The 12,961-nt window shown below is 43.3% G+C and overlaps 1 protein-coding gene across 3 annotated transcripts in view; it reads left to right on the forward strand.

Moving 5' to 3' along the window:
• The window catches only part of OGDH (oxoglutarate (alpha-ketoglutarate) dehydrogenase (lipoamide)), a 79,335-nt gene that overhangs the window by 29,091 nt on the left and 37,283 nt on the right, over positions 1–12,961 (forward strand). Inside the window, exons 3-4 of one of the 3 annotated variants that reach the window (XM_006832097.1) lie at positions 1,628–1,718; positions 7,406–7,450. In XM_006832097.1, the coding sequence (XP_006832160.1) occupies positions 1,628–1,718; positions 7,406–7,450 (136 nt within the window). Of the gene's footprint in view, positions 1–1,627; positions 1,719–1,842; positions 1,946–7,405; positions 7,451–12,961 lie in introns of all 3 variants that reach the window. The other 2 variants (XM_006832096.1, XM_006832098.1) reach the window with 2 other exon arrangements.

The raw sequence follows: 12,961 nt of genomic DNA on the forward strand, positions 1-12,961 counted from the left end.
AGACAGGCTGTGGCATTTTCTTAGCCCATTGGCATGTGATTGTGGCCTGAATGTGTTCTCACTGTTGGCCATCTTGGGGAGGCAATCCATTAACTATTACAAGAGGAAAAGAGCTGGGACTTTCTAACCCATCTGAGCCAGTGCTTTGCCACCTTTAGTGCCTGCCACAAAAATAGTTCCTTACTACTTGGAATGAGTCAGGCAAAGCTGCAGTGTGCACAAGCAGCAAGACCCAGTCAGTACCTGTGTGTTACGGGTGAATCGCTGGTCCCAGAAGCCATCTTTCAGCAGTGAGTGATGATGTTGTGGCTGGTCACCAGAGGAGCTTCTGTTGGGTTAGTCACTCCCTGTTCTCATTTGCTAAAAATTCTCAAATGCCAGAAGAGAACAGAAACCAGTAAAGTTTGAGGAAAGAAGCAAAACCTTCCCAACCCTGAGAGAATTAGCTGAGCCTCCAAGGGTGTGTGAGGGGTGGGGAAATCTAAAATTATACTGATCAGTGACCAATCTAGTTTTGGGCTTTTCTCCCAATCCTTTCTCAAAGCTTAATTGCCTAGCCTCTTCCAGAATTTTCACTGGTTGTTGTAGGAGATAGCCCAGAATTCCAACCAGAGCCTTACAAATGTGCCCGTGTGCATGTTTCTGAGGAGGAGAACAGCAAACCCAGTGCTTTCTGCACGCTCCTCCTAAACCCCTTCAGTGGGCCCACACCACCACATTCCCTTATTTCTCTGACACCAGGGGGACCACATACTAAGAGAGTACAGGGTTAGTAAAGGTAGCGCAGGAGAAAGGTGGTGGGTCGCTGGTCTGTTCTGCCACAGTCTGGTAAACAGAGTTCTCTTGTGAGACAACTATACATTTTCTGTAATGCCTTTCCTTAAAAAGGAGGGGTTGGTGTAAATAGTAATGCAAGGGAGAGTCTTCAGGTGACAGAGGCACAGGGGTGTTGGCAGACATTACCTCCATTCAGGCCGCCAAAGTGACAACGCCACTTGATCTTGGGGTGACTTGGCCGCATCTGCTCCCCTTCTCAAACTGCTAGCAGGACTGTGGATTAACTCACCCATACTTAATGTAACAAGATCTGAGGAAGTTTTCTTTTTTAAACAGTTCAGACTGGTTGATGTAAGTACACATTGAGCTGTGTCTGTCCTGATGTCTGTATGCTGACATAGTGGCCAGCACCTGAGCCACTCTCAGGGATTCATACTGATGACAGGCAATTCGAGGTAGACTTAGCTCTTAATAAAGCCTAGTTATCGATGGTTCTCTGCGCCCATTTCTCACCAGTTCTAAACTGAGGTAGAGTTTGTAACATGTTTCATTTTTGTTTGTCCTGGGAAACTGTGGTGGGAAGCTGCAAGAGATTGACTCTTGTAGACTGCCAAAATTTATTAAAACCTGCAAAGTTTATCAGTGTCCCCCCTTTCTTATAAAAGTGTGTAATAGTCCTTTAAAAATAAATAAACCACCCCAAGACTTTTTCAAATCTGATTTTGATGTGAGAGCTCACTGATGCTGAAGACGCTCTCTAGGAAAGGTTTGTATGAAGCTTAACTGTTTAGTCCTTTTCTCCATACCGTGTTGAATCTGTTTAATGACTGATTTGTATTGTTGCTTCTAGGTCAGGGGTCACCACATTGCAAAACTTGATCCTCTCGGAATTAGTTGTGTAAATTTTGATGATGCTCCAGTAACTGTTTCTTCAAACGTGGGTGAGAATTAACCTGTAAATGCTAGTGTTAATGTAATTTTACTTTTTTTTACCCCTCCCTCTTTTTTTTCTTTCTCCTGTCCCTTTGTGTGTGTCCTTCCCTCTCCATCGCTGGCCCACCCTAGATACGAGGGCATCATGTAGCACAGCTGGACCCCCTGGGAATTTTGGATGCTGACCTGGACTCCTCCGTGCCAGCTGATATTATCTCATCCACAGACAAACTTGGTGAGGGTCCCGGGAGCAGTCAGTGCTGCGTTGCTTGAGCTCCTCTCTCTTACAGCTTGTCGTGGCTAGGATGTCCCCACGCATACGCAGGAGGGAGACTCTGAAGTTTCCTCTGCTCTGATCACTTGAAACTGAGAGTGAGTGCCACTGGGCTGTCTGGAGCAGCCCCGGTGTGAGGGCTTTATTGTGCCAGCTTCTCAGCCAGCTTGTGAGATTGGGTCAGCTCAGTTGTCTAAGTCTCAAAATTGACAAGGCTATTTTGGACAGAGCAGGGGTTCTGTGGCAGGAAGAAGCATGGCTCCATTGGGCAGCGGGGTCAGAGATGGAGCAGCTTCCCAAACCTCGGGTGGAGTGCTGTCCTCTCCGCAAGTGGTGGAGTGGGGCCTCTGTTTAGGCCGCTAACCTACCTTCCCAACCCGAACTCTCGGGGCGTGGGGTGTCTGATTCGGTTGGGGTCAGTTGTGTCCCATGCAGGGGTGGATTTGGGGCCAGCCGTTCAGTTAGTGCCCTCTGATTCTCGCATTGGTGATCACACTGAGGAAACTTTGGAGGTGTTCCCATAACGTGCAGGGAGGCTGCAGTTGCTGGACTGACCTCACTTACCTTCTCTGATTTTGATCAGCACAGAGCAGGTTCACTCTACACAGGCCTGAGCTTTCATCACAGTTGCTTTCTGAAGGGTCATCTGCTTTGAGTCCTGTGCTACTAACCTGTGCTGTTGTGCTGCTGAAGAACAATGACTAATGGGAAGTGACGCAGGTGCTCACCAGAAACCTCACGCATGCAAATTCTGATTACCTGCAGACTCTCTGCTCTTGGGAGTGGAATGAAATCAGCCTACTCTGTGGGCACTTGGGGAGTGATAAATGATTAAGGTCACCCCCTCCACCCCACTTCTCAATACCCTGCACTGCCCCTTCCTGTCACAATATGTAGAACCCTGAGACCACCCCCTTCTGGGGACCTGATGCCTTTGGTTTAGTTAGGATGGGTAGATCACGCAGCATATGAGGGTGCTGTCTGGTAGTGGTGCCTCCTCAGAAAAGGACTCAGGGTCTGCTCCCTGGACGGCCCCACAGCGCGGAGAAAGACAGATTGCCATTTTGAACGTTTTGCCTTTGTAGTAGTTTTCTTGTGGGGAGACTAAGGTCCCGAGTAGTGCTCACCCCCCACGCAGTTTGGAAGCAACCCTGAGTTATTTGTAGTAGAATGTGATTGGAAAGGAATAAGAAGTAGTGGGGGATAGCAGTGGGAGGGAACAGGCTATAGGTGGCCACAGTATTTATTGGAAACTCCGAAACACTCGGAAAGCAGTCCCCAGAGAATATTTACGAGACCACCACAGAAATACTTCCACTAGCCAGATTCCTGTGATGACTGGCGTATTTGGAATTGACAGTGTGAGCACAGTGTTCTGGCCCCTTCAGTTTTTTGTTTTGTTTTGTTAAAGAAAATGCAGTATGTGAGGTCATTTCAGATTCCTGACCTTTTAGGACCATTTTGAGACCAAGTTTGGGGACTGCTGGCCTGCGTTACCTATCCTGACTTCTATAGTAAAGTAGACTGTAGTCTTCTTGTCAGCTATGTGGCACTAACAGACGTGCGAGGCTCCCGGGCAGCCTCTGTCTCGGACGCCATGCAGATTGTGTGCTTTTAGAGCCGCATGAGTGTAAGGAAAATGATGCTAAAGATGGTAGGGTTAGTGATTGATTTTCAGAGTTTAGAATGAACTTTAAGACAGTTATGTTCTAAAGTTGTGTAAGTGCTTGTGAGGAACTCAGGTTCCCTTTCCCTGGAAGTTGGTGACTAAGCTCCGTAATTTGTGTGAGGTTGACTCCTGGACCCCACGTCTCCTGGGGGTGGGCTGAGAGGACCAAGGGAAGTGCTATGGGCATGTACTTGTCTCCACGCAGACTCCACAGTCAGTTCCTGGCCCCCAGCCTTCAGAACTATGAAATGAAGCCCCAACTGAGATTCAGTGGACTGGGAAGTTTTTTGTGCATGGCCCTAGAGAGCCAGTCTAAAAGTGCATGTATTGCAAATCACCAAATTCAGTGATTATTGACAGAAAAGGTCCAAGTGACAATTCTGTGGGCTTTGTTGCTTTCTTTGATAGTCTCACTGCTTAGTTAGAAACACCTGGACCTGCTTCACCTTCGGGGTTTGTGCTCTGTACAAATTCTCCCTTCCTTACTTGCTTATTAGGTTGGGGGCGGATCATTAAACTTGAAGTTTACCTTGCTGAAGCCATTGGCTAGCTTGGTGACTTGGAGAATGTTCAATTAACTCTTGCCACAGTTCTTTTCCATTTTTAAAGTATCGTGTTTGAATTAGATTCCAACTTGAAAAATGCCATCACCTTTGACAGTATAATATCGCACAGTGGCAAAAAATGATTGAAATTTCTTTTAATGTGAGAATTAAATATAGGAGCATTCAAGACAACCTAAATTATAAGTAAATGGAAGGGGAGCATGAAACTTCTCTCTTGTTTACTATTAGTAGATTTGCAGATTCCTAATATTAGTCTTAAGGAGCTCTGGTAGCATAGTGGTTACGAATCGAGCTGCTAACCTCAGGGTCAGCAGTTTGAAACTACCAGCTGTTCTGTGGGAGAAAGATGAGGCTTTCTGCTCCCGTAAAGATTTACAGCCTTGGAAACCCTATACAGGGTCGCTATGAGTCAGATCCGACTCCACCGCACATAACAACAACAAATGTTAGTCTTGGAGTCGTGCTTTGGCAGTGTGGGCTAATGCACTGGGCTGTAAGGTCTGTTTGAATCACAAGGTTGGTGATTCAAGCTCACCAGCTGCTCCTCAGAAACCCTATACGGGGTCGCTATGAGTTGGAACTGACTTGACAGCACGTAACAACATTAGCTTTAGGAGATGAACTTGAGTTAAGTAGTTAGAAAATAAAAAGTCTAGGAAAAAGGTAAAATTTTTAGCTCATTCATTGAGTTTATTGTTGTCATTCACTCAGCTGTTAGCTCCCAGCAAAGTGGAATCTCATTTCTCCACAGTCTGAGGCCTCTCAGGGTGCTGTGTGGGACGGCATGTTCCGTTTCCTGGATTGCTGTGAGGAGAATGAGATGGAAGTAGATCCATAGAGAGGAGCGCATGTAACAAGAGTGTACTGTCTACCGTGTGCAGGGCGCTGTGCTGCTGGCAATGAGGGGATGAGCTGGGAGCCACACTCCAGAAGGGCCTTGGCACAGGGGCCCAGCTAACGACTTTAAATGGGTGTGGATGTCATGGAGACTTAGGTCTCAACCAAGTGGAATGGAACATTTAAGGGAGTTCTTCACTTTGTCTTTCCTCGTTGTTGTTAAGTGCTGTCGAGTCATTTCTGACTCATAGCAATCCTGTGTGGGGTTTCCAAGGAGCTTCTGATGAGTTTGAACCACCAACCCTGCAGTCAAGTGCTTATCCTACAGCATCACACCAGGACTGCTACCCTTAGTAGATTTGAAGATTCCTAATAGTAGTCTTAAAGGAGCTCTGGTAGCGTAGTGATTATGAGTCGGGCTGCAAACCTCAAGGTCAGCAGTTCGAAACTACCAGCAGTTCTGTGGGAGAAAGATGAGGCTTTCTGCTGCCATAAAGATTTGCAGCCTCGGAAACCCTGTGCAGGGTCGCTATGAGTCAGAACCAACTCCACGGCACGTAACCACCCATAGTAGTCTTAAGGAGCTCTGGTAACGTAGAGGTTACGAGCCGGGCTGCCAACTTCAAGGTCAGCAGATCAAAACTACCGACTCCATGGTATTACCAACAACAACAGTAGTAATCTTGGAGTCCTGGTGTGGCACTGTAGGTTAACACACTGGACTTCAAGGTTATTTGAACCTCAAGATCGATGGTTCAAGCTTACCCGCTCCTTGGAAATGGTAGACAGGGTCGCAGTGAGTCGGAAAGACTCCAGGCACCTAGCAAAACGACAATATTAGTCTTAGGAGATAAACTTGAGTTAAGTAGTTAGAAAAATAAAAGGACATCCAGGAATTGACACCTGGGTCATACTTGGGTTCTTTGCACCTCACCCTGTCTTCTCACAGGTCACAGTGGGTTGAACGCCCTGTAGGCAAAGTTCCCACAGCTGCGGGAAAATGACAGTAAATTGCCTCCTGTGGTCCTCCCCTCCCCTTCTCTATGTATGTCTTTTGTTTGCCTTCTCATTTAAAAGTTTTTAAAAGCACAGATCAAGATACAAGTGTCCACATGCCCATTCCCCAGAAAGAAGAGTGTTTTCTTGATTTCGTTTTCCAAGAAACACCCGGTTGGGTTACTTGGAGGCCCTCACCTTTATGGTCCTTGCCAGCAGGCACCAGCATGATTAGCACCTGGACTCATTGTCTCTGTTCTGAGGGTTAGAGGGGAAGTTCTGAGTTTCTTCGTTCTTGCCTTAAGCAGTCAAACATTGTGTAGAATTTAGATAGAATCCATGTAGAACTTTTGTGTAGAATTTGTGTTGCTGTCCCCTATGGTAAAGAGATGAACGTTACCCAGCATGCCTTTTAGAACTGGAATTCTCTGCCAGGTCTGCCCAGTTGCTTCTGGGGTCTCTTCTAGTCGAATGATTCCCAGAGGATGCACCGCACACCTTTCTTCGTACTTCCAGGTGAGGAGTGTCAGCGGTGGCAGGAGTCACAGCGTGGAGAACTCAGCTGTCACCGCCCCAAACCTTCCTGACGACATCTGTCTGCTTCCTCTGACCCTGCGAGTTAGGGCAAGGTGTTTAGTGTTTCCAGATAAACATCTTGATTTTCACCAGTGGCAAAGAGAATCTGAGAGCCTTTGGGTATGGTAGAAAACCAGTGAAAGGCTTGTAGTCATTGGAAAATGTATGGCTGTACATTTTTAGCTATGACTCTTGGCTTATTAGTTAGTAAGTTCTACTGTTCGTCTTGGCCTTCTGGGGAGGAGTGGCAGTCAAGACAAAAGGATCGTCCCTCCATTCTTCATAACCCTACAGCATCTTAGGATGTAGTTTAAGTCTACTGGCTGATAACCCAGTTCTGAAGTATCACTACCGTAAAGTAGGTTTTTTCACTTTTCTAAGTTTTTTCAGCCTGAAGTAGTCTGGGCCAGATGTGTTTGACTTCTTAGGAGAGCTGTGCCCACCACTTTATCAGGTCAGGGAAATGAGGGGGCTCAAACTGCGCTGCCTGATGTCTTCCAGGTGTTAGGGAGACCTGCCCTCTCCCCCTTCTGAGTCACCTCATTCCAGCTGTTCTCATGTTTACCAGAGTAACTCTCCTTTTCCAGTCACTGAGCCAAACCACCCACCATCTCTTCTCCCTTTGTGTTGTGTTGTGTGTGTGAAGGTGTCTGTGCTCTTCATTACTGCTTTGGTTGTATAGTATTGTTTGGATGAGATTTTGTTTGTTTTAAAAACTAACTCTCAACTGTCTTTTTCCTTCTGCACTTGCCGGTGCTTCCCTACTCTGCCTCTCAGATCTTGCTGTTTTCAAGGACCGACTTCGAATGCTAACAGTAGGAGGTATGAAAACAATGGGCCTTCTACCTACCTGGAGTTAGGACATTATTTGAATAGGATGTTCAACTTTCCTAGCATGCAGTTCGGGGAAAGTTGATGCGATTTCTATCAAGTATTTCGAGGGTTGTGCATTGATTTGAAAAATGTGTTTCTCTTCATTTTAGTCATTAACCAGTAAGTATTTTTCTGATGTGAAAGGTGCTGTTTATGTTTCCATCCATTCTATGCTCTGAAGAACATTTTCATCTTCATGTGTGTTCCTTAGCCTCCACTCCAGCCTCCATCTCTGGAGCCCTTGGTCTCTGGCTGCTGCTAGAACCTTCAGGCCAGGCTGAGTTCTGCATGTGCTGCATCCCTAGACTCTACTCTTACTAGACTCTGGATTCTTTCATAGTCCCGGACATTCTGACAAGATTTCCCTTTGATTTTGCCCAACCTTGAAGGACAACTGAAAAACGAATGAAAACCTTACTGGGAACTCTTAATGACCCTTGTTTCTGGGCAGAATACACTTGAGGAATCCAGTGTTTAGCTGTTGCTTGTCCTCATTCGCCCACGGCCAGTCCCTTCCTCCCACACCTCTTCCATCCTATGCCTTCTCCAGGTTCTCCGAGAATTCTCCTTTCTCCCTTTCTTCCTCATTACATCTGTGAGACTTTAATGTAGCAATCACTGTAGGTGAAACAACACAGAGCCCCTCGGTGTCCCTTTCTCAGTTTGCCCCATTGGTAGACACAGCATGTTTTCTTCACCACAGGAAGCCCTTAAGGGTTCCCTTTTATAACTCCTACATTTCTCCTACCCTGCTCCCTCCCTGACTTTTAGCAATGGTTTCTTTATTCTTCATTTCTATGCTTTTGTCATTTCAACCATGTGACATAAATGGAACCACCCTAAGTAACCTTTTTAGAATGACATTTTCCACTCAGCATAGTAATCTGGAGATTCATGCAGGTTGTGTGTTTCAGTTTGTTGTTATTCAGTGGCATCAGTCACAACCCATAGGGACCCTGGGCAGGGTTTCTGAGGAGAGACTGGTGGCTTTGAACCGCTGGCCTTGTGATTAGCAGTCCAATATTTGTCCTAGAGCACCACACCAGGACTCTGTGTGTTTCATCTGAGTTCAATGGAATTCACCCATTGAAGTGACAACCTGGGTTTTTACACACTTCAGTTACTAAGAATTGGTCTGACATAAACTTTCGTGTGAACGTTAGTCTTCATTTCTCTGGCACAAATGCTTGGAAGCACAGTTACTTGGATTGTGTGGTAGCGAGGTGTTTGATAAGAATCTGTCCAACTATTCCAGACTAGTTGTACCATTTTACATTCCCACCAGCAGAGTTCATAATATTCATAAATGACCCAGTTTCTCTACACCCTCGCCAGTGTTTAGTGTCCTTATTTTTTATTTTAGCTATTTTGATTATTGTATGTATCATTGTGGTTTGAATGGTGTGGCACTGGACTATGAACCACAGGGTCGGTGGTTCAAACCCACCAGCAAATCCTCGGAAACCCTATAGAGGGTTGCTATGATTCGGAACTGACTTGATAGCACTTAACTACACACAATAGCTAATGGGGGAATCTTGTGTGGCACTGAGCACACCAAGCATTGAACTGCTAACTGCAAGGTCAGCAGATCTAACCCAGCAGCTGCTTCTTAGAAACCCTCCCTATGTAGGGTTGGAGTTGGAGCTGTCACTGTGAGTTGGGACTGACTTGATGGCACTTAATGAGGTTAAGTATCTTTTCATGTGTTTAGTTACCACCACTGTATCCTCACTGATGAAATAGTTCATTTCTTTTGCCCATTTTCTAAGTTTGTTTTGTTTTGTTTGAGTTTGGGGAGTTCTTTATATGGTCTATATCTGAATCTTAATGTGTGCCTACAAATACTTTGTCTTCTTAATTTTTTAACAAGGTCTTTTCAGAATAAAACTTTTATTACATCTAATGAAGTTCAATTTAGCCCAATAAGATTTTTTTCTGTGCATTTTCTCCAAAGCTCTTCATTTTACATTAAGTCCATAGCCCATATTAGAATTTTTGTATAAGCTGTGAAACATCATCAAGGTTCATATTTTTTGCACTTTATCTACCACCATTTATTGTAAAGACGCTTTTTGTGCCATTGAATTTGCGCCTTTGTCAGAAATCATTTCTGGGTTCTGGTTTTTCCTTTTATCTGTGTGTCCATCCCTTCACCAATACCGCATTCTCTTGATTATGTATGCTACCTTACATTGTTGTTGTTGTTGTTAAGTGCCGTCGATATATAGTACTAGCCTTAACACTGAAAACTTCATTCTGTCTCAGAATTTGTTGGCTTTTTCCTTTGAAATAAATTTTCGAACAGCTTGGTATACCTAGAGGAAACTTACTGAGATTTTGATAGGATTGTCTTAAACCGTAAGCCATTTTATGGAAAATCACATTCAGCCTTTAAATCCATAAACTCGATGCGTCTCTCCACTCTTTGAGATCCTCTTTGATTTCTTGCATCAGCGCTCTGTAGTCTCAAGTCCTGCACATGTTTTGTTAAATTTATACCGTTTTCATTTTTAGAACTGTGTCCATGTGTTATTGCTGATGCATAGAAATATAGTGGAGTTTGTATGTTTATCTTGTGCCCTGTGGCCTTGTTGGACTCATTCATGCTAAGACTTGTTTATTTTGATTCCTAAGGATTTTCTGTAATCATGTCATCTCTAAACAGGAAGTTTCATTTCTTTTTTTTAACCCCAGAGTTTTTGTGTGAATTGAGTGAAAGTTTACAGGGCAGATCATCAGTTTTACATTCAACAAATGATATACTTTGTTACATGACAATGATTGTAATCCCCTCCATGTACCATCAGTTAACAGTATTTCTATTCATTTTAGCTTTTTTGTTTTGTTTTGTTTAAACACTCAGGCATATATAATAATTTACAACACCAAAGGACACATTCTGCAAGTCTGCCTCCTGGCCACCAGCTCTCAGTCCCTATCTTTCTAAGAATCTAAAGTCAGCTGCTCCCTCTCTCCATGTCTCCATCTCTGCCTCTATCTCTGGTGTCACTGCTTCTCTGGATAGGGTCCCTCATTCCACTTGTGCTCTTCTCCCTTGATGGTCCTATGGCCCTGTTTCTGGACTGTAAGATTAACTTCTTGTTCTTATGTGCTGTGGAGTCAGTTCAGACTCATAGTGACCCTGTATATGGTTTTCGAGGCTGTAAATCTTTACGGAAGCAGAAAGCCTCATCTTTCTCCCGTGGAACAGCTGGTAGTTTCGAACTGCGGACCTTGCAGTTCGCAGCCCGATTCGTAGTAAGATTAACTACTCCCCCATTTTTGTTACAGATCTTCTACCTTTACAATTGTGACAGTTGCAATTAGTCATGATAACAATTACTCACTTTTGAATCATAAGAATTTTCTCTCCATCTCTTTTCACCAGCCCCATCTAGACAAGATGAGGAAGTTTCATTTCAACTGGTTGTTTTGTACTTGATTTTCGTGCATTACTGTACTCTCTATGGATCTAGGCCCTTTAGGACCAGGTTAAACAAGAGCAGTAGAAATAAGCACATCTCTGCCTTGTTTCTGACTAAAAGTTTTCAGTCTGTCACATTTAAGTAGAATGTTTACATGTTGTTAAGTGCCGTCGAGTTGGTTTGACCCATAGCAACCCTGTGTAGAGTTTACAAGGAACAACTGGTGGGTCTGATCCACAGACCTTGTGCTTCAAACTGACCTTGCAGTCCAGCACATTATCGTGTAGCGCCACACCAGGAATAATACATTCATATATACTTTTTTTTTTTTTTTAGATGCTCTTTATCATGGTGAGAAAGTTTCCTTATAGTTTTATTTTTATGGTAGTTCTTCTTATCATAATTAGATATTTAATTTTCTCAAGTGCATTTTCTGCATCAGTTAATATAATCACATTGTCTTTAATTTTTTAATGTAGTAGATTGCATTGACTTGTGAATTAAAAAAAATACTTTGTTGTATTTCCAGTGAAAGTTTACACAAAAGTTTCAGTTCCCATTCAATAAGTTCTACACAAATTGTTCAATGACATTGGTTACATTCTTTAAAACCTAGTAGGAACAGCGTCAATATTTCATTCTGATTGTTTGGTTTCCATTCATTTACTGTCACTACCCCCATACACTTATTTTTGTTCACAAGTAATGGTTGGCTGTTTGGTCACATACGTTGTTGTGCCATCAAGTCAGTTCTGACTCTTATCGACCCTGTATAGGGTTTCCATGGCTTTAAATCTTCAACAGAGCAGAAAGCCTCATCTTTCTCCCTCAGAGCAGCTGGTGGGCTTGAACCAAGGACTTTGTGATATGCAGTCCAGTGCTTATTGTATGGAGCCACCGTCCTACCTTGGTCTCATATAGGTGATTTTTTTTTTAGGGAGCTCAGTAACTATGGGTGATGTTTTTGTAGTTAAGTGTCATTGAGTCAGTTCCAACTCATAGCGACCCCATATAACAACTTACTATGAATTGAGTGAAGGTTTACAGAGCAGATCATCAGTTTCATATTCAACAAATCCTATACTTTGCTTCATTACAATGATTGCAATCTCCTGCATGTATCATCGGTTAACAGTGTTTACCTCTTTTTCCTTTAGCTCTTGCATTCCTGCTACCTACATTTTTCCTCTGACAACCTCCCTCTTGTTGTATATTGCCACCCTGTCATCCATGTTGTCAACATGTGTCCACCATCTAGCCCATAAATAAATTCCCTCTTCCCCCATTTTCCCTGTAACCATCATAGAATGTTTCTTTTATCAAGAAAAGCTTTTTGTAACATTTTACACATCAGTGGTCTCATACAATATTTGTCCTTTTCTGAGTGATGAATTTCACTCAGCATAGCGTCCTCCAGGTTCATCCACACGTTGAGGTGTTTTGCAGATTTGTCATTATTTCTCAGCGTTGCATAGCATTCCTTTGTGCTAGTTGCATTCAGTGTTATTATCGATAGGTACGCATTATTTTCTGTCAGTTTTGCTGTGTGTGTGTTTAGTGGTATTGTTGATTTCTTTGTTTGGCATAATTTTTCTGTGCTGAGTTCATTTTGTTTGGGGTCTTTTCAGTTTTTTGGCTGCTGTTGTTTTGTTTTAATGTTTGCCAAATCTGTCTGATTTTCCTCTCTCTCTTTTTTTTTTTTCCTTTCTTTTGTTTTGATGTGAAGGTGTATTAATTTTCTTTGAAGTTACCTTGTAATTGATTAATTTCTTCCCCATTTAAGTTTGTTTTCTTTTGTAATTTACTTGCCATCCTCATCTTTTGGATGTTCTGTATTTGCATTGTTCTGTAGTTGTTATCTTTATAAATTGGTATCTATGGCTCACTGCTTTTAGTCTTACAGATTTGTTTCACTTTAACTGCTTCTCTATATGAACTGAATTTTTGGTGATGTTATCATGTTTGCTAATTTCAAGTTGCTATCTGCAGCTGTTGGTTCTCAGTCCAAGGAGCACCCTTTTTTTTTTTTTTT

The sequence above is a fragment of the Chrysochloris asiatica genome, unplaced genomic scaffold (genome assembly GCF_000296735.1).
Source record: "Chrysochloris asiatica unplaced genomic scaffold, ChrAsi1.0 scaffold00006, whole genome shotgun sequence".
NCBI classification, from domain to species: Eukaryota; Metazoa; Chordata; class Mammalia; order Afrosoricida; family Chrysochloridae; genus Chrysochloris; species Chrysochloris asiatica.